This window comes from Sinocyclocheilus rhinocerous, unplaced genomic scaffold (assembly GCF_001515625.1).
Source record: "Sinocyclocheilus rhinocerous isolate Xijiao unplaced genomic scaffold, SAMN03320098_v1.1 scaffold35, whole genome shotgun sequence".
Classification (NCBI taxonomy): domain Eukaryota; kingdom Metazoa; phylum Chordata; class Actinopteri; order Cypriniformes; family Cyprinidae; genus Sinocyclocheilus; species Sinocyclocheilus rhinocerous.
In genome coordinates, this window is record NW_015661991.1 from 1,119,984 (window position 1) to 1,138,523 (window position 18,540).

General features: G+C 34.9%; 1 protein-coding gene and 1 long non-coding RNA gene across 5 annotated transcripts in view; one reads left to right on the forward strand and one right to left on the reverse strand.

Annotated features, from left to right (window-relative positions):
• Positions 1 to 696: 696 nt before the first annotated feature.
• LOC107727104 (aryl hydrocarbon receptor nuclear translocator-like protein 1) overlaps positions 697 to 18,540 on the forward strand; it is a 20,624-nt gene continuing 2,780 nt past the window's right edge. Inside the window, exons 1-17 of one of the 4 annotated variants that reach the window (XM_016536884.1) lie at positions 697 to 783; positions 4,417 to 4,481; positions 7,723 to 7,789; positions 9,293 to 9,440; positions 10,690 to 10,710; positions 11,033 to 11,101; positions 12,589 to 12,627; positions 12,964 to 12,990; positions 13,108 to 13,265; positions 14,146 to 14,225; positions 14,313 to 14,405; positions 14,497 to 14,614; positions 15,176 to 15,325; positions 15,415 to 15,661; positions 17,791 to 17,897; positions 17,988 to 18,138; positions 18,229 to 18,314. In XM_016536884.1, coding sequence (XP_016392370.1) covers positions 9,301 to 9,440; positions 10,690 to 10,710; positions 11,033 to 11,101; positions 12,589 to 12,627; positions 12,964 to 12,990; positions 13,108 to 13,265; positions 14,146 to 14,225; positions 14,313 to 14,405; positions 14,497 to 14,614; positions 15,176 to 15,325; positions 15,415 to 15,661; positions 17,791 to 17,897; positions 17,988 to 18,138; positions 18,229 to 18,314 — 1,486 coding nt within the window. In that variant the 5' untranslated portion in view covers positions 697 to 783; positions 4,417 to 4,481; positions 7,723 to 7,789; positions 9,293 to 9,300. Of the gene's footprint in view, positions 784 to 4,416; positions 4,482 to 7,722; positions 7,790 to 9,292; positions 9,441 to 10,689; positions 10,711 to 11,032; positions 11,102 to 12,588; positions 12,628 to 12,963; positions 12,991 to 13,107; positions 13,266 to 14,145; positions 14,226 to 14,312; positions 14,406 to 14,496; positions 14,615 to 15,175; positions 15,326 to 15,414; positions 15,662 to 17,790; positions 17,898 to 17,987; positions 18,139 to 18,225; positions 18,315 to 18,540 lie in introns of all 4 variants that reach the window. The other 3 variants (XM_016536883.1, XM_016536885.1, XM_016536882.1) reach the window with 3 other exon arrangements.
• The window catches only part of LOC107727105 (uncharacterized), a 16,932-nt gene continuing 2,789 nt past the window's right edge, over positions 4,398 to 18,540 (reverse strand). Inside the window, exons 2-3 of the long non-coding RNA XR_001638326.1 lie at positions 16,866 to 16,870; positions 4,398 to 4,409 (exon numbers count right to left, since the gene is read on the reverse strand). This is a non-coding gene — a long non-coding RNA (uncharacterized LOC107727105). The remainder of the gene's footprint in view (positions 4,410 to 16,865; positions 16,871 to 18,540) is intronic.

The window sequence follows — 18,540 nt, forward strand, 5'->3', positions numbered from 1 at the left end:
ATTATTATGTTTAGTAGTAGTAGTAGTAGTAACTGAGCATTATTTTAATAAAGGGAATTATGATGCCGCAGAAGAGCACAAACGTCTTTTTAATGATACGTATATTACGTTCACACAAATCTAATCTATAGAATTAATACAAAATATGTTATTATTTATTTACAAATATTATTCATTTATTTCTAGCCAAAATATGCACATTTCATCAGTACGTTTTTTCAAATAAATAAATAAATACGATTTTGATTATATATAATAGGAAGAAAAAAAATGCCTACATAATATTAGATATAAAAAGTTAGTTCCAGAGTTTCATTATTCAAGTCAATGTTCACATACGTATTAAATGAGGGCAGTAGTAGGGCAGTAGTATACCCACATAATCTCCTAAATCTAAATTTAACGTGCCCTTAGTGTTTGTTTAACATTACTAATAATTAGCCTGACACACAAACACTTAAACAAACGACGTAGCGTTGTTTCGGAATCCATCACTAGCCCTTTGTTTACTGTTGTTATAAAGCTGCAATATTTTGGCAATTTCTATTGGCTACGCTTATTCCCCGTGTTTTCCTATTGGCTCTTAGATATGTCAAGCGCTTTCTGGTTGGACAAAGGAGTCATCGCTTAGTCTACACTTCAATACCATTGGTTCAATAAGTATATAAGTGGTCCTCTACTTATTAGAGCGAGAGTAAAGTAGGTCATAGAGAATGTATACTGATACTGCCTAGCGCCGTCCATATTCGCCTGATCATACATGCGCTTTTCTGCCTTCTTCATGTAAGTAAGACATGTTTGATTTATAAACACGCTGAACTGTGCTGTCTGCTGTTTATATGTAAATACGACTTTACGTCTTGTTAATTAATTCGCTAGTCATCGCGATATACATTTAAGTTTTTAAAGATCTAATATAATTTTATATAATTTATGATATAATTTTCCACATTTTTAAAATACAACATTTCTGTCACAGTGCTTACAATATTAGCACTACAAAAAAAAAACATCAAATTTGCTTGACAATCGCACTTTTAAATCCATGTTTGGTTATATGAGGTCATATGTCTCGGAGAGGTTAATGTGTTTGTTCTGAATCTGAGTCATAACGCTGATTGCAGTGACTGTGTTATATTTCTGATCAAAATATAATGGTTTAAATAAAAACTTTAGCGCATCTTTACAAGTAAACACATAACGATGCACGTGCTTCAGTTGTGCTGCGTGAAGCGGTGCGGCAGGACACTGTAAGCTCTCGTGACCTTTTCCTAAAGTAAACACCGAAGCTGTATCTCGAATCCAACAATAATGTGGCTACCTAGGGACATTTTATAGCATTATTCGCGCTTTCAGCATCATTTTTCATCATTACGCATCAAGTATTGTTTTGGGCATCATAGCTGCATTTTTTTTTACCTGGGCATCACAGACAGGAACAATGATTTTCAGGTAGTTTCTACCAGGTAAGTAGCATTTTTAGGTATTACACTCAGCATTTTTGAGCTTCATAGCCATGTGCAGTTTTGGGGATTTTGGAACTGAGTTAGGTCGCTTCTTAATGTCCGATGTAAAATATATAAAGCAAAATCAATAGAGAATCATTGAATTCTCAGGTGCGTTTAACATTTTTGAGCTTGCAATGGGGCATGTGCAATTTTTTAGTGATTCATAAACACATGCGGTATTTTTGGACATCATTGGCACATGAAAAATTGCAATCGCCGTAAGCTACAGACTTCATTTTGTTGAAAGATGAATCCCAACACTATTCATAGAGCCTCACTTGTGTGTGTAGTATATTTGGGGATCACTGGGCAGCACAGTCAAGATGTTAGGCAGTTGTTTTTGGGGTCATATGCGCATCCAGCATCTTTAGGCATCGTACTGTAGGTGTATTCTGTATCTTTGAGCTTGGGCAGCGATTCATGTGATTTCAAGATTTTAAGCGTTACAGGTGCGTTCAACATTGTTGAGGGTTTAATAAAAGCATGCAGTATTTTTGTACATCATTGGCACGTGGAAAAATTGGCTATGATTGTGAGGCATCAGACTGTGTGGACATTATAGGTGTGCACAGCATTGTGGAGCATCATAGGTGCACACTGCAATTTTTGGACATCATGGGCACTGGGATTATTTTTAAGACAATCATGATGCATTTTGGCCAAGCTCTACAGTGTTTTAGTAACCACACAGTTTTGGGCCTTAACATTTGTTTGATTTGAAGGACTTTTTGTTTATTTCTGTACACTATATTTAGTACACGATCCTCCCATTCACCGTGTCAACAAAACTTACATTGAGAGTGTGATTTTGTGTGCACTTAAGGTGTTTACTTTTACACCTGGGTGTGTTTGTGTTGTGTATGACTATTTTATTATGCTTTTATTACTGTATGCTATTGTGTAACAAGGAACTAACTGGGGGGAAAACAAAAACAAAAACATAAGAAACGTGTTTTCCAGAAAGGACATGATATTTTTGTTGGTAATCAAGTTTAGGGAGACATGAAGAAGTTTAAAACAAAGCTGCTTTATGGTTTTTACATGGTACTCACAGATACTTTCATGTCCAAAACCCTGTGGTACCATACTTTCATGCTATATTTTGTTGTCAAATTGCCTGAAAACCTTCTGTGTCAAACTTGAGCCAGAATGTTACAATTTTATCTACTTATCAGACCCTATAACATTACAGATGTACTATTTTCTTCTTTGTTATTAAAATGTCTAACATTCTAGAAAATAGCAAAATTGTTGAAAAGTATGAAAAAACACAATTTGTTACACTACTGTTCAAAAGTTTGGGGTCAGTAAGATTTTTAAATGTTTCTGAAAGAAGTCTCTTATGATCGTCAAGGCTGCATTTGTTTGATTAAAAATATATATAAAACTGTAATAATCTGAAATATTATAACAGTTCAAAGTAACTGTTTCGATTTCTATATATTTTAAAATATTATTTATTCCAAAGCTGAATTTTCAACATCATTAATAGAAATAATTTGAGTTGCTGATTTGCTGCTCGAGAAACATTTATTATTATTATCACTGAAAACAGTTGTGCTGCTTAATTTTTTATTCTTTGATGAATAAAATGAAAATAAAAGTAATTATTTGAAATAGAATATTGTAGTTATATTATATAATAATATAGTTTTCTGTTTCTTTTATTTAATGCATCCTTGCTGAGTAAAAAAAATAAAATTTTTGTTTAAATAAATAAAGTCCCCATGAAATCAAAATTTAAGTTTTTTGGGTGTTAGTATCAATATGTTAGTCTTAAGGTTATCTATAAGGCAGTGTGCTCCAAAACAGTGACAAAATTCGCATTTAGAAGATATAAGCATTCAAAGCTTGCAGTTCGTCACTTCCTCCAAAACGGCTCAACGATTTTTTTGACGTCACATCGTACTTCAGCTTCTCATCAAACTTTCTGTCCAATCAAATGCTCTCTAGAAGCCCCCTACACTATAAAATAGACGCTGAAGCCGCGGCTGAAATCGGTCACTTGTCCACAGAATTAGTATTTTCTGTACAGTGAATGGCACGTAGTGCACTATATAGGGGACAGGGAACGAGTCAAACAGTGTAAATATGCTTTCCATTGATAGCCCAAGCTGTGATATAAACGAACGCTATTGGCTATTTTAAAAAGGGGCGGGGCTGCTTGATATGTCCCGCCCTGTCTTCCTGTTTCAGTTAAAATGACGTCAACATATAGAGTAACGCTGCGTGTTTCTAAGCATTACAGGGGACCTTTAAGCCAAAAAGTGCAATGATTTTAAGAATTACAAATGTATTAATTTTAAGATTTAAAGATCATGGGAAACATCAGTTCAGTTGTGTCTAATCATTTAGACATTCATCAAATGTCTTTCTATCTTTACCCTGATCTTTCTCACAGAGCTATTCACTGCTGAGACTTCCTGTTGTACTGTTACTGTACACGACTACTCAAATTTTGAATAGCTCTGTGAGAAAGATCAGGGTAAAGATAGAAAGACAGCGAAAAGTCTTCCCCCTCATCTTAACTGATCTTATTCAGCTTCAGTAAGCATCCCTCTCATGCTGTGAGACACCTGGTTATTTGCAAGGCAGTGCTGTGACGCCTGTCTGACGGGCTTCACGCTGTGCAGGTGAGCTCACTGCATCTGTTGCTCTTGGTGGCGATGGTACGGTTAAGCAGCTTGCAGTGCGTCCAGCAGGATTCAGAGTTTCTGTCCTCCCATGATCCTCTGCTAACTGTGCACAGAACCCATCTGGTGTCCCTGCAGTCACAAACAGCTTATACTATTCCTCATACAAACAGCACAGCAGTTTGTGGAGCAACGCTGCTTTCCTAATGTTCATACGCTCTTTCATTTTGTTTTCCCTGCCCCTGCATCTGTCTATGACCTGTGCTCTCTCTCAGGTCCAGTGCCTGTTTTGTGTATTTCCGCAGAAGCCAGCGCTGTGAGGAGACAGCTGTTTTCTGAGGTATGTGCTCTAGGATATTTGGAAACAGTGTGTGGAATTAATGTCGCCACCAAATTTATTAAAGGCATACTTTATCCAACAATACAAATCTGTCATTACTTACTCACCCTCAAGTCACTGAATGATTTTTGAATGATTAATGAATTAAATGTCAGTTTGTGTCTCATGCAAAGCTGTTGCATGGCATCATATGAGCTGAAATAGAGCACATTGTGCATATCATGAATTGAAGATGTACAGTGGGTACGGAAAGTATTCAGACCCCCTTAAATTTTTCACTCTTTGTTATATTGCAGCCATTTGCTAAAATCATTTAAGTTAATTTTTTTTCCTCATTAATGTACACACAGCACCCCATATTGACAGAAAAACACAGAATTGTTGACATTTTTGCAAATTTATTAAAAAAGAAAAACTGAAAAATGCTCAGTTCTTTGTTTTACGACCTGATATTTACAGGTTTCATGTAGCCTACATCGTCTTGATATGACCTTGTGGTTGATTTGGATCATTTGATTTATTTGTTTTTCAGAGCACTGTTATAACTGTTTTTTAAAAGCTGTTAAAGCTGCAGTCCGTAAGTTTTGCCTCTTTGTCGCCATCTATAAATCGTGCTACTAATGGTAATTTAATCTAAAGATCGGTTAGCTCATATTACATCAAACCATGCTAATTATTATTATTGTTATACTTTATTCTCAAATTATTAATGTTAACAACATCAGCATTGCCTATAGTGTGTATTAGCGTGTAGATTTCAATTTCTGTACAGTCTAATCTCTAATTGTCATACCATTCTAATTTCATATTAAGAAATTCTTTAATACGTAATAATAAGTAATACTTAAAAAAAAATCAGTTAGAGATGCTTTTGATTATTTAAATGTAATGAAACCATTCAAATGGAATCCAGAAAATTAATGGAAAACAGAATTTGGATATTAAGAAATTCTTTAATACGTAATAATAAGTAATACTTAAAAAAAAATCAGTTAGAGATGCTTTTGATTATTTAAATGTAATGAAACCATTCAAATGGAATCCAGAAAATTAATGGAAAACAGAATTTGGTGAAAATAAAGCTGAATTTGAAAGAAAATAACATATTTCATAGGGTCTTAAAAAAATATATTTTGTTCATAAATTGCTTTTTTATTTATTTATTTATTTTGCTTTTTTAAATAAAGTGCTGATAAAAATGGTCCGTTTCTTGATTTTAATTAATTATACATGCTTTTTGATTAATAAAGTTTAATTTGACAATCAAAACCATTAAAAGAAAAATCAATCAAATGTAAAAAAAGGAATTTGGAAACAAAATAAAATGGATTTCATAAGGCCATAAGTTCCTGACAGAAATGTCATTGAGGTGCATGATGTGTAAATGTAGAGCATTCTTCAAGGTCAGACTCCAGTGCTTCTTATTACTGTTGTAAGGCATTCAGTTTCCATAATCCATCTGTCACAGACTTGTCACATTATCAGTGTCCTTCTATACTTGTCTGTAAGCTTCATGTTTCACAATGCAAATTACTGGCTTGAGTAGAAGCAGGTGTTAAATGTAAAGAGAACAGATTGTGCCAGATCATAATCGAATGTGGGCCGCTGGTGGCGTGGGGCGATCAGGGTGTTACATAGCAGGATTAATTGGGTGTCACGGCACCCTGGATCTGTCAGGTCACCTGGATCAAGTGTCAGCTGGTGAAAAATAGGTCAAAGATAATGATGAAGTCAAAGGGGAACAGAGAAGAGACACAGCCTTAAGACAATGATATGTAATAAAAAAGATGTTGCATATTTCAAGATGTGTTGTTCCCTGGAAAACAGACTGTGTTGCGGTGAAAAGCTAAGCAATTTAAGAGGTGTTTATGTCATTGAGTTCAACTACAAATGTGATACTTTTCACATGGAGTTTCTTTGTCATTTTTATCCATTCATTCATTCATTTAATGTATATGTGTTCTGTTGAGTATCATATTTGATACATAATAGTACGATATAGGAGAATAGTACGATATAGGAGAATAGTACGATATAGGAGAATATGAGCTCATACATAAGGAGGAACAAAACACTTCAGTTTTATTCAGAGGCCCAAAATGAGCAAAAATATGCAATTTAATGCAGTTGCTGGCATTTATATAAAAGTAAGCCAAATAGTAAAATGAAATTAAAGATAAAAGTAAGATGAAAGTCTTGTAATGTAAATCAATGAGATCTTTATAACATTATAACAGACTAGGGCTGTCAAAATGGCTGAAAAACTAAATTCGAATTTTGTACTTAAATATTATCAAAATTCGAATTATATTTGAATTTAAAATGCATAATTTCAGTTAGGGTGAAGAAAAGCTTTTAGCTTCTCTCCTGAGGCCACAAGAGGGCGCATCGACCAATGCACGTTTATTCAAAGCATATAAGATAACATGACTATCTGTGAAAAAAGTGCATAATGTTTAAAATGTTTATAAATCTTCTGCAACGTTTTTGCATTCGAATGTGGATTTTTATTTTAAATTCGACGAATATTCGAAATTCGAATTATTTTTTGACAGCCCTATAACAGACTACTCACATAAAATGCATATGTATATCAGTTGTCACTCCATGTCTCGCAATAATACAGTATGTCTTAGTAAGATGAAAAATTTAAATGCTTAGTTTTATGATCAAAGCTGTAGTTTTTATTGTGGGAGAAAAGCATATAATGCAATGCAATACAATGATTGAGAGATGAACAAACAAATGTTCCTCAAAAGCCTGATGTGTCATGTTTAATGAATTTTGCCATGTTTCCAGTGTTCTATTGAAATATTTTTCACAATATAAATTTCATTATGTTTACTTGATACACATTTTTTAGTATTTCAGAGCAAAAAGACACATGTACCATGACCTAAAGGTGGACATTTTTAGAATTATACTAAAAGGCATTTTACTTGCTAAAAAGTGTAAACTATCAATCAGAGGACAGGAAGCATGTAGATTGAGTACAACAGCTTGTACAACATTCTAATTTGGTCAAACTTTGGTTTGTTTTCAGGTTAAAAAAAACACAAAAACGATTTTTACTATTGTCCTCAGACTTTTGAACCCCATTGTACAGTATATGACATTGAGAAGTGTCTGTCTGCTCACTTACATAATCTAAACCCCTCTCTTGTGTCTGGGTTATGAAATGCTTAAACTCTGTAGGGTGGAGACTACATTATATCCTGCTTTACCACAACTTCTCTTGCAGAGGAGGATCTCGTCAGACAGCCTCAGGAAATGGTGAAGGAAGAACAGCACTCGTCTCTCTCTCTGTGGTGAGTTTAACCCTCTTTTGCTCCTCATTTGGGAGTCACACTTGTGATCTTCACGATCAAAAGTGACTGGACACCTAAAATTTTACCTTTTCCCCCCAGTAAAATCAATGTAACATATTTTTGTTCTATAATATTTTACATTTTTTTATTTTGAGATAATTTCATGGTACTAATTAATATTTATGCAATAATTATGATCAATTTCTTCCCATTGAAAGTAATAAAAAAAATGTAAATATATATTTTTATATTACTTTTCAATGAATGCAGTATTTCATGTTAAAATAGAGTCAATGCCTTTAAAATCCAATTTTTGAAGCCTGATTAGTACCATCTGGTGGGAGTAAAATAAGAAAAACATATGCAATTCCATGGTTTAGCCCATAGATTCCTATATAGCTCTATATAAAAGGCCTATAAATTCTCTTAATTGTTTTTAGACATAAATACTTATTTTTATTAAGTTGGGTTTAGATATATATTTAGACATTCTCAAAGACAACTTTTTGTAAAGGTTTAGATTTTTTTTTTTTTTAAATGTTGATTTGAAGCGTCAGTTTTTGTATTATTACTACAGTCAAACCTGAACACAGAGAAAGCATTTTGTTACACAAAACATTAAAATTCTATAAAAATGTAACAAAAATGAACAGGAATGTTTTATCAGAGCTTAATTCTTCTGGGTCTGATCTGATTTCAGTTTTCTGACTCGTTTTGGCTATATGAGTATAGCCATACCAATTCATTTGAGTGTGTATAATTGTGTATGTGTGTGTGTGTGTTTGTGTGTGTGTGACTGGATGTGCCTGTTTTGCACTCTTGATGTTTTAAAGTGTAACCCCTTCCTTGCTGTCCACTTTTTTACTGCATTGCAGTTTAATTATTGCTTTTATTTTACATATTTGCTGTGTTACAGTCACACCAGTCCATTGGTGTGTGTGTGTGTATAAGTGTGTGTGTACGTGCGTGTGTGTGAGTGGATGTGTTGGTTTTATACTCTTGATGTTTTAGAATTTCACCCCGTCATTGCTGTGTACTTTTTATCTGCATTGTGCAAAATTCTCTGAATTTTTGTGTTTTTGTCGATTTCCCATTCATTTCCTATGGTCAGTTATTTTTGACCGAAGACCAAGACGTGTGACTATTTTTTTTACGACCACTTAGCCTGCTCGAATCATGCCCTCAATTTTTGTGTGTGTTCACATTCCAAAAGACATAAAAGTCACCAAGTTTTGTACCATTCCGATGAAGCTGTGATTTAAAAAAATTAAAAACGTCAAAAGTGACCGAAGAGCACCAGAGAAGTATTACCTTTATATTTAGTTTTTGCTCTTTTAAATAATCAAAATCAAATTTTATGGATAATTTGTATTGGTTCTTTAATTAATCAGTATTTACTTACATGTTTACTATCATGAACTTTAAGTGTTTGTGAAATTGACTTTTTTTTTTTTTCACCATAACGGAATACAATAAACTAAGGGGTTAAATTGTGGTTTGCAGATGGTCTAATGGCAGACCAAAGAATGGACATCTCCTCCACGATGAATGAGTTCATGTCTCCCAGTTCCTCTGATCTGATCAGCAGCTCCATGGGTACGCCGGGCATGGACTACACCCGCAAGAGGAAGGGCAGCATCACCGACTATCAGTAAGAGCAAGTCCTAACAGATCCTCTAACGCTGTTCATCATCTTTCACATTTGTGTGCTCATATTGGACCTCAAGCAGAATTCACGATGAGGTTCAAGGCCCTTTGTTTGGAATTACACTACCTTTCAAAAGTTTGGGGTGGTCCGTAAGGTTTCTTTTTTTTTTTTGAAAGAAACTAATTCTTTTATTTAGCAATGATGCATTAAATTGATTAAATGTGACAGTAAAGACATTTATAGTGTTACACAAGATTTCAATTACAAATTTTAACAAAAAAAAAAGCGTATTTTCCACAAAAATATTAAGCAGTGTTTTATCAACATTGATAATAATGAGAAATGTTTTTTTAAAAACCGAATCTTCATATTAGAGTGATTTCTGAAGGATCATGTGACACTGAAGGCTGAAGTAATGGCTGCTGAAAATTCAGCTTTGCTATCACAGAAATAAATGACATTTAAAAAAAATAAATAAAAAAAAAATAAAAAAAATATATATACTGTATATATATTTTAAAAAAAAAAGTTATTTTAAATTGTAATAACATTTTACAATTTTACTGTAAATTGTATTTTTGATCAATAAAATGCAGCTTTGGTGAGTAGAAGAGACTTCCTGTAAAAGTGTTAAATGCTAGTGTATATTGTACAAAAATATATGAGCAGACTTGCATCATTTTGCTTGTTTTTTTTTTTGGAAAGTTAGAACATCTGTGTTCTTTTATCACTCTGACATCACTCCAAAACAAACACAATAATTACAGAATGCTTTGGATGGGGAGGAAACCGTTCTCTCCACTCACATTTCCCGTTTGTACTTATCTGTCACAGAAGTTTATTGCTGATCAGCTATAAACCATAGACATTTACTATGTTACCATGAGTTTGCATATTTTGTAGTTTTAAAAGGTGAGTTAACCCAAAAATTTACATTCGGTTGTCATTTGCTCACCTTCATGAAGCCTGTATGACTTTGTTTCTTCTGTGGAACATAAAGACATTTTGAAGAATGCTAGTAAAAAGTTTCGGTTCCCATTGACTTCCATAAAAAGGACTAAAAATGCAATTGAATCAATGGAAACTGAAACGGTTTAGCTACCCACATTCTTCAAAATATCTTCTTTTACATTCCACAGAAGAAAAAACTTGAAGGCGAGTAAATTATGAGAGAATTACAATTTTTGGGTGGTCTGTCCCTTTAATATGAGATGACCTGAAATTTAATTTGTCAGTATCTCTATTTTCACAGAATTGATGGATGTTCTTTTGAGTAAGTATCAAAACATTTCAATTACTTTCACTTTACAATACCCCAGTATTCCAAAACGAATATTCAATAAAACTAAAATTCCATTTCTTTTACAAAAAATCTATAACCATGGTATACCATGGTGCATGAACAGTATAACATCTTATTATCATGCTGTCATCACTGAAACGTCACTAAATCACTAAACTGCACTGTCACAACTGTACCTAATTATAAGTGTGTCTTTGTTTGAGGACAGGCACATTATTCATCTGATTAAAAAAAAAGAAATATATGAACTCACCCCTTGTTTTTGAGAAAAATACCAATTTTATCCTCTTAGATCTGAGGCTTCATGGATGAGATTCCTCATCCCAAGCTCACAGCTCACACAGTCCACTGAGAGTGAATGGTCAGTGAGTATGGATGAAGTCTTGCAAAATATCCAAACTGTCCAGTCTGTTCTTGTTTTAACACAAATGTAATCTAGCACCTTTGATGTCTGAATATGATATTCTCGCTCCATGCAAACAGACGGAGCACAAAGTGTTTCAAGAGCAAATATTGTTCACAAATATTTGCTGGAGAGACTTTGGTGAATCAGGCGCTAAAACTATGCAAACAGCTTGTGCAAATAAACACGATCTGCACAATTTAGTCACGGTTCATTCTGGGTGAATTCACCCCTTTTAATAGTTTATAACTCTTAGTGTCTGAATATAGTGGATAATAGCAGGTATTGTGTTATATGTAGCTTTGTAGCATTTTTAACAGTAACTTGTAATGCAAGGGTTTGTAAAACGAAAAGTATCAAATTAGTTATTTTAATTGTTTGCAAACAAGAACAAGTGAAGTTCACATTATATTATCCATCAAGTAAATATTTTTGGTCATAGGGGGTTCAGGTGACTAAAAAGTCTGCTCTAATAGAAAACACATAACAGTTATTTAACCAACAGGGAGGAAAAAAATCTGTGGTTGATGTTATCAGTGTCAAGCCCTCAGGTAAACAACGTGTACAGTTTCTTTTATTCTGGTCGGTTATGAAACAAGCCATTATGAAACGGGCAAGCTGGAGCTGATTGTGTGTGAAATGGGAGTTACATCATATCAAGTCATAGTATACTTGTAACTGGTACCATATTGTGAGATCCTTATCCTGTAATGAGGATAAATGAATCAGATGTGCTCTTAACCTAAACATTCATGGACTATAATGAAAGTTAAGGAAGAGAAAAAATAAGTATTTTTCATCTGGTTTTGAGAAATTATTTTTCCTTTTACTTGGAAATCACCCTAGTAAAAAAGTAATGTATTTAAAATACATTTATTTCATATTTTCAAGTCTACTCTATTAACATATTTACTGACATATCACTTGAGACTTACCGATATAAAAATTATAATTCAACTTTATTTGGAGTACTACTTGTGCACAATGCACATTTCTTATTATCAAGCCCAAAATGTGTTTTAATGTCTCTATTGATGAGGATTGTATGATCTGAATAATTTCGATCTTTAAATGCAAAATGTTTAAAGTGCACCTAAAAGTAGACTTGCAATAGTTCCACTTTAGCACAACCAAATATCCTTCAGTATATCTTTAGTTGGACTTCCGCACAATTAAAGTGCAGTAAGTACAAAATTGGCTGTTCCAATTTAGCAGACTTTAAGTATGCCAGATTAGTATACTAAAATAACAATTGCAGGGTATTTTTATTAAGTACATAAATATGTAAATGTATTTGTAGTATACTTGGCATGAAATAAATGTATTTCAAATACATTTTAGTATATTTAGTTTTCACTATTTAGATATCTTCCCATTCAAATGACTTTATATAGGTTGATTCGTGAACTATTAAAGCTAATGTATTGTTACTGTTCATTTTTAAGGGACAGTATGGACATAGACATGGACAAACAACTTGGAAGGTAAATTGTTTTATCTATCATAAATATACAGCATAAATGGCCACTGAAAATGCTTATTTTTTGCATTTTTTCAGACTTTTAAAAAAAATCCAGTTTGTGGCCCGTTGCTTTAAGGAGAATTTTATACATTTCCTATTCATTTTGATGTTTCTTTGTTTAAAGTTTTTCAAAATCTTTCAACCTTGTTCACCTTAGATTTTGAATCCCATATTTTCAGAGATTAATAATACGATTATTCCTCCTGTAACTGGATCTGTTTATGTAGGTTTTGGTGTTTATACTTAGCCTACATGATTTATTATTTCTCAGATGTTAAACTCATTTTTCTCTCAACAGGGTCGATCAGCAGATGAAGAATTCAAGGTGCTGTGATCCAGAGCATTTTTTTAATTATTATTAGTGGATAGATCATATGCTACTGTAGATCCTATGCCTTTTCTTCCAGTTGTAACATTGTTTTGGACTCTTGGTTGTCAACAGGGAGGCTCACAGTCAGATAGAGAAGAGACGCAGAGACAAGATGAACAGCTTTATTGATGAGCTGGCTTCATTATTGCCTACCTGCAATGCCATGTCCCGCAAGCTGGACAAACTCACGGTGCTGCGCATGGCGGTCCAGCATATGAAAACACTTCGAGGTGAGATTCAGCTGGCTTTTTAAATGTAATCTTTATACTTCATTTTGTATTTCAAGTGATTTTATAGTTGAGTACTATTATACATAAAAATGACCTAAAATATGACATTTACATTGCATTAATATTTTATTCACAAACATTGTATTACCAATAATTGGTTGTAATCTAAACAGACTAATTGATGAATCTGTGCTTTCCTTTTGAAAAGCTTAAATAAGCATATAAATTAATATTTTGAATAGATTATTATATTTATGTAAAGTTGTTTTGCAATCTAAAATTATTTTATGATGTACATTATTATATCTGATATTATTCTTAATGAATATTATGGTTTTATTGAGGTACTGTAGTCCAGTGAATATGTAGTTCCATTGTGCAAAAGTACATAAAACAAATATCAGTTTAATAAAACAAACAAACAAAAAAAAAGCCATAATATAATTTACAAAAATAATCAGTATTGGTTGGTCATTCTTTTAAGGGGCCATGGCGATGGTAAAAAAAGTTTCCCTCCCATTTATTTAAAAAAAATTTTGAGCAAGTGTAAAACTAGTGATGGAAATCATATGAATAGAGTGGAAATATTATTAACTATATTTCAATACTTTTGTAAGCGAATGCAAAGTTCCTCGTGAACGCAAAATAAGTTTCTCGGGGGAACGCAAACATTTTGTGAATTAACGCAAAAGCATATAATATAATTTTTCCTCCCATCATTTTTTTTCCTGTCACCATGACACAGTTAATTCATGTACTTCAAATTATGTTTTGACTATTTGACTAGTTGGTGTACAAATACTCAAAACAAAAATACTTGTACATATGCTTATTTTTTATTTGATGTATATATGTTTATATTATATTACTGTCTTTTTAGGTGCTGCAAACCCTTACACTGAAGCTAACTACAAGCCAGCCTTTTTATCAGACGATGAGCTGAAGCACTTAATATTAAGGGTAGGTGAGCTAAAGAAAAGTCATTTTGTGCTATGCTGAGTTACAAACCCTGGCTGTGACTCACTGGTGATTCACTCTGCATCTCAGGCTGCTGACGGTTTTCTCTTCGTTGTGGGCTGTGATCGGGGAAAGATCCTTTTTGTGTCAGAGTCTGTCTACAAAATTTTAAATTACTGTCAGGTAAGGCCTTCTAATGCTACCATGATTCACCGCTCAGCGTATGCGAATCATATCATGACTCACTATATTGCCTGCTCGCTCCATCTTACAGAATGACCTGATTGGCCAGAGTTTGTTTGATTATTTGCATCCTAAAGACATTGCAAAAGTCAAAGAGCAGCTCTCGTCATCTGACACAGCCCCACGCGAAAGACTCATCGATGCTAAAAGTAAGATAGCACCTGCTAAAAAATACACCATTATGCAGACAAACCTTAAAAGGCTGAAATACGCTTCACGACTTTTGAGATTGTAACATTTAGTATTGTCCTTTTTTGGCATTATACAAATTTCCAACTTTGTAAATGGTTACAGGGGAAAAACTGGGCATCATAAAGTAAACGACTGAGGATCTCTACCAGATTTACAAGTCATTCCAAACACAACAAACTCGCACAGAAACATGCACCATGTTGAATGGAGAAACATGACAAAGAAAAACAGCTTGTGCTCTAAAATCAGCTCAAAATATCAAATATGTTTGATATCCTCTGACTGGAGAGAATCAGAGTCTGTGCCCATCATACACTACACAATTTTATGTGAAATCTTTCAACTCCGACTGTCTAAAATCTGCAGACTGACTCTGACTTTCAGCAATTAATATCGACTAGTCCAGACTGCACATTGGGACAAAAATCTTGGGGAAAAAAGTAGTGTATACCAGCCTTTAATCACATACATTTTATCATTTTTTGAGCTTATCTGACAATGCGTTGTTATTTTCTCAGCTGGGCTGCCAGTCAGGACAGACATCGCCCCTTGTCCCTCCAGACTGTGCTCGGGGGCCCGCCGCTCCTTCTTCTGCAGAATGAAGTGCAACAGGCCCCTTGTCAAAATGGAGGACAAAGATTTTCCCTCAACTTGCTCCAAAAAGAAAGGTAAATCAGTTATTTTGTTGACTTTGCGTATTGTAAAATATTAAAAAAGTTTTATCGTCATAACTATTGCTTTCTATTGCTCTCTGCAGCTGATCGCAAGAGCTTCTGCACCATCCACAGCACTGGCTATCTAAAGAGCTGGCCGCCCACAAAGATGGGCTTAGATGAAGACAATGAGCCTGATAATGAAGGCTGTAATCTCAGCTGCTTAGTGGCCATTGGCCGATTACATCCTCAGATTGTGCCACAACCCATGAACGGAGACATCCGGGTGAAGCCCACAGAGTATGTCTCGCGCCATGCCATTGATGGGAAGTTTGTCTTTGTGGACCAAAGGTAAGTAGTGACCACTGGGTGCCCTGAAATGCAGTTGCAGTTTGAAGGTGCGGTCACATTTACAATTTCTCGAGCAAAATCCAGGCAATGTCAGTGGGAATCAACACAATGAAGTTCAAGTTTGGTCAGATTCATAATTTAACAAGCAAAACTAAAGATCCGCAGTGGATGAGGCATTCATTTTGAGAGTGTTTACTCGCCACACATTCAAATGATAACATTTTCCATTAAGAGGTGGTTTGGAGAGCAGTTATTTACGGTTGATTCATTTGCTAGCCGGCAAGAATGGTAACGGAAAAAAAATGTGACCACACCTTAACTTGCTTAAAGGGATAGTTCACCCAAAAATGAAAATTAGGCCATTATTTACTCACCCTCAAGCCATCCTAGGCGTATATGACTTCCTTCTTTCAGATGAATCCAATCGGAGTTCTATTAAAAATGGTCTTTTATCTTCCAAGCTGTTTAATGGCAGTCAGCGGGTGTTGCAGTTCATCAGTCCAAAAGAAGTGAAATAAAGCGCATCCATCCGTAATAAAAAAGTGCCTCACACGGCTCCGGGGGGTGAACACAGGCCTCCTGTAGCGAATCGATGCCTTTTTGTAAGAAAAATATCCATATTCAAAACACAAAAATTACTTTAATCTGGCTTGCGCAAACAGTTGTACACGGAAGCAGCTCCGGGAGGATGACGTATGAGTTCAGCGTTGCGCATGCGCCGGTGAGTCTCGTGAAAACCAACGCTTGTTTACAGGAGCAAAGGAAGCAAAGTTTCCTTACTTTAGCAAAAGAAAACCAGTCTCCTCTTGGCTTGTATTGAAATCCATTCTTCTTTACAAATCCTCGTTTTGTACTTCTAATTAGTGACCGTTGTTTTGTTTTGATCTCTCCCCTGCACTTCCGCGTTCGTCACTTCTGAGCGGCGCATGCGCAACGCCGACATCCAACACCATCCACCCGGAGCTGCTTCCGTGTACAACACAAGATTAAATTGATTATTATGTTTTAAATATGGTTATTTTTCTTACAAAAATGCATCAGTTCGCTACAGGAGGCCTGTGTTCACCCCCCGGAGTCGTTTGAGGCACTTTTTATTATGGATGGATGCGCTTTATTTCACTTTTTTTGGACTGATGAACTGCCAACACCTGCTGACTGCCATTAAACAGCTTGGAAGATCAAAGACAATTTTTAATATTGAAACTCCGACTGGATTCGTCTGAAAGAAGAAAGTCATATACACCTAGGATGCCTTGAGGGGGAGTAATTCATGGGCTAATTTTCATTTTTGGGTGAACTAACCCTTTAAAAAACCTTAAACAATACCAGTGCACTATAACATGCGACGTGCTTGTATAATATGATATAATTTTCCAGACTCAAAATTACATTAGTGTAATTGTAAGCAAACATGTTGAGTAAAATTGATAATAGGTTGGGATATGTTTGTTTTGTCTACTGATGGAAAAACTGATTTGGGATCAAATGCTTGGTATCCATGCTGACCTTATGACCAATCTTCATGTTAGCGTGACAGCTTATTTGGTTTCGTGAGCACAATGCAGGTCATTATCCAAATATTGCCTTGGATAAATGGTGCAGATTGACATAAGGTCACGGCCTGGCTAGAGGTGGGAATATAGGGCGCACAATGCACCTAAAAATACTCTGTGACAAAGGCACTGCTTGGCTTAATGGTTTAAATGAGGCGTTTTAGGAAGGCATGGATGAGCCTTAACTTTTATAAAGAATATCTCTTTGGGTTTAAGGCTTTAGTCTTTGCAACTTTACGGATGTTATATATGCACAAACAGCTTGTAACTCTCCAAAGACAAAGAAAAACTTGAAGTTGCATCATATGACCCATTTAAACATACTGTTTTTGCTTATCCAAAAAGAATGCATGTAGGACGGGGACTTTCTATCCATCGGTTGAGAACTGTTGCACTCAGTAGAGGCAGATCTTACTGTAATGTGATCTTGCTGTAGCTGTAATTTAATTACTTTTTTTTTTCAGTAACTGCAATGGATTACAGTTCTATTTAGTTTGTAATTATTTAAATTATATGAAGTCGTTACATGTAACTAGTTACTTCCCTATACTGTATGTATATGCCTCTTCATTTTAGAGCCACGGCCATTCTTGCTTATCCACCTCAAGAGCTGCTGGGCACGTCATTCTATGAGTATTTCCATCAGGATGACATCGGACATCTTGCTGAATGCCACAGACAAGGTAACATTAGAGCAATGCTCTCCATAAAGTGTAGCATGCATGGCCAGATTTCTGTGGCTGACCTCACAATCGGTATGTCTCTGTTTGCAGTGCTGCAGATGAGAGAGAAGATCAACACTAACTGTTACAAGTTCAAGATTAAAGATGGCTCTGTTATAACTTTGAGAAGTCGCTGGTTCAGTTTCATGAACCCTTGGACCAAAGAAGTAGAATACATCGTTTCAACTAATACAGTTGTCTCGTAAGTGCACAAAACCTCTAATGATACAATACGTTGTCATAATGTTCTGATGGTTTGGTTTAGTAACTTGAATGGCTGTGTTTTCAGAGGCAGTTCTCTTGATGGAGCAGAGCCTGGTTATCCTCAGCTCACTGCCTCCCCCCAGAGCATGGACAGCATCCTTACAGCTGGTGACGGTAGGCAGATCTCATTTACTCTCCACATCCTGACACAACAAATAAACTAGTGACTGTTAAGGCATGTCCTAACCAGACACAACAAGTTACCTGCGACAAGTCATTTTTCAGTTCAACATCACAGCCGATCAGAAGACATATTTAATTGTAGGATTTTGAACCAATAGGATTTCACTGTTTGGGTTTACCCAGATAATACAGGACAAAACAATAAAAAGAATGAAAT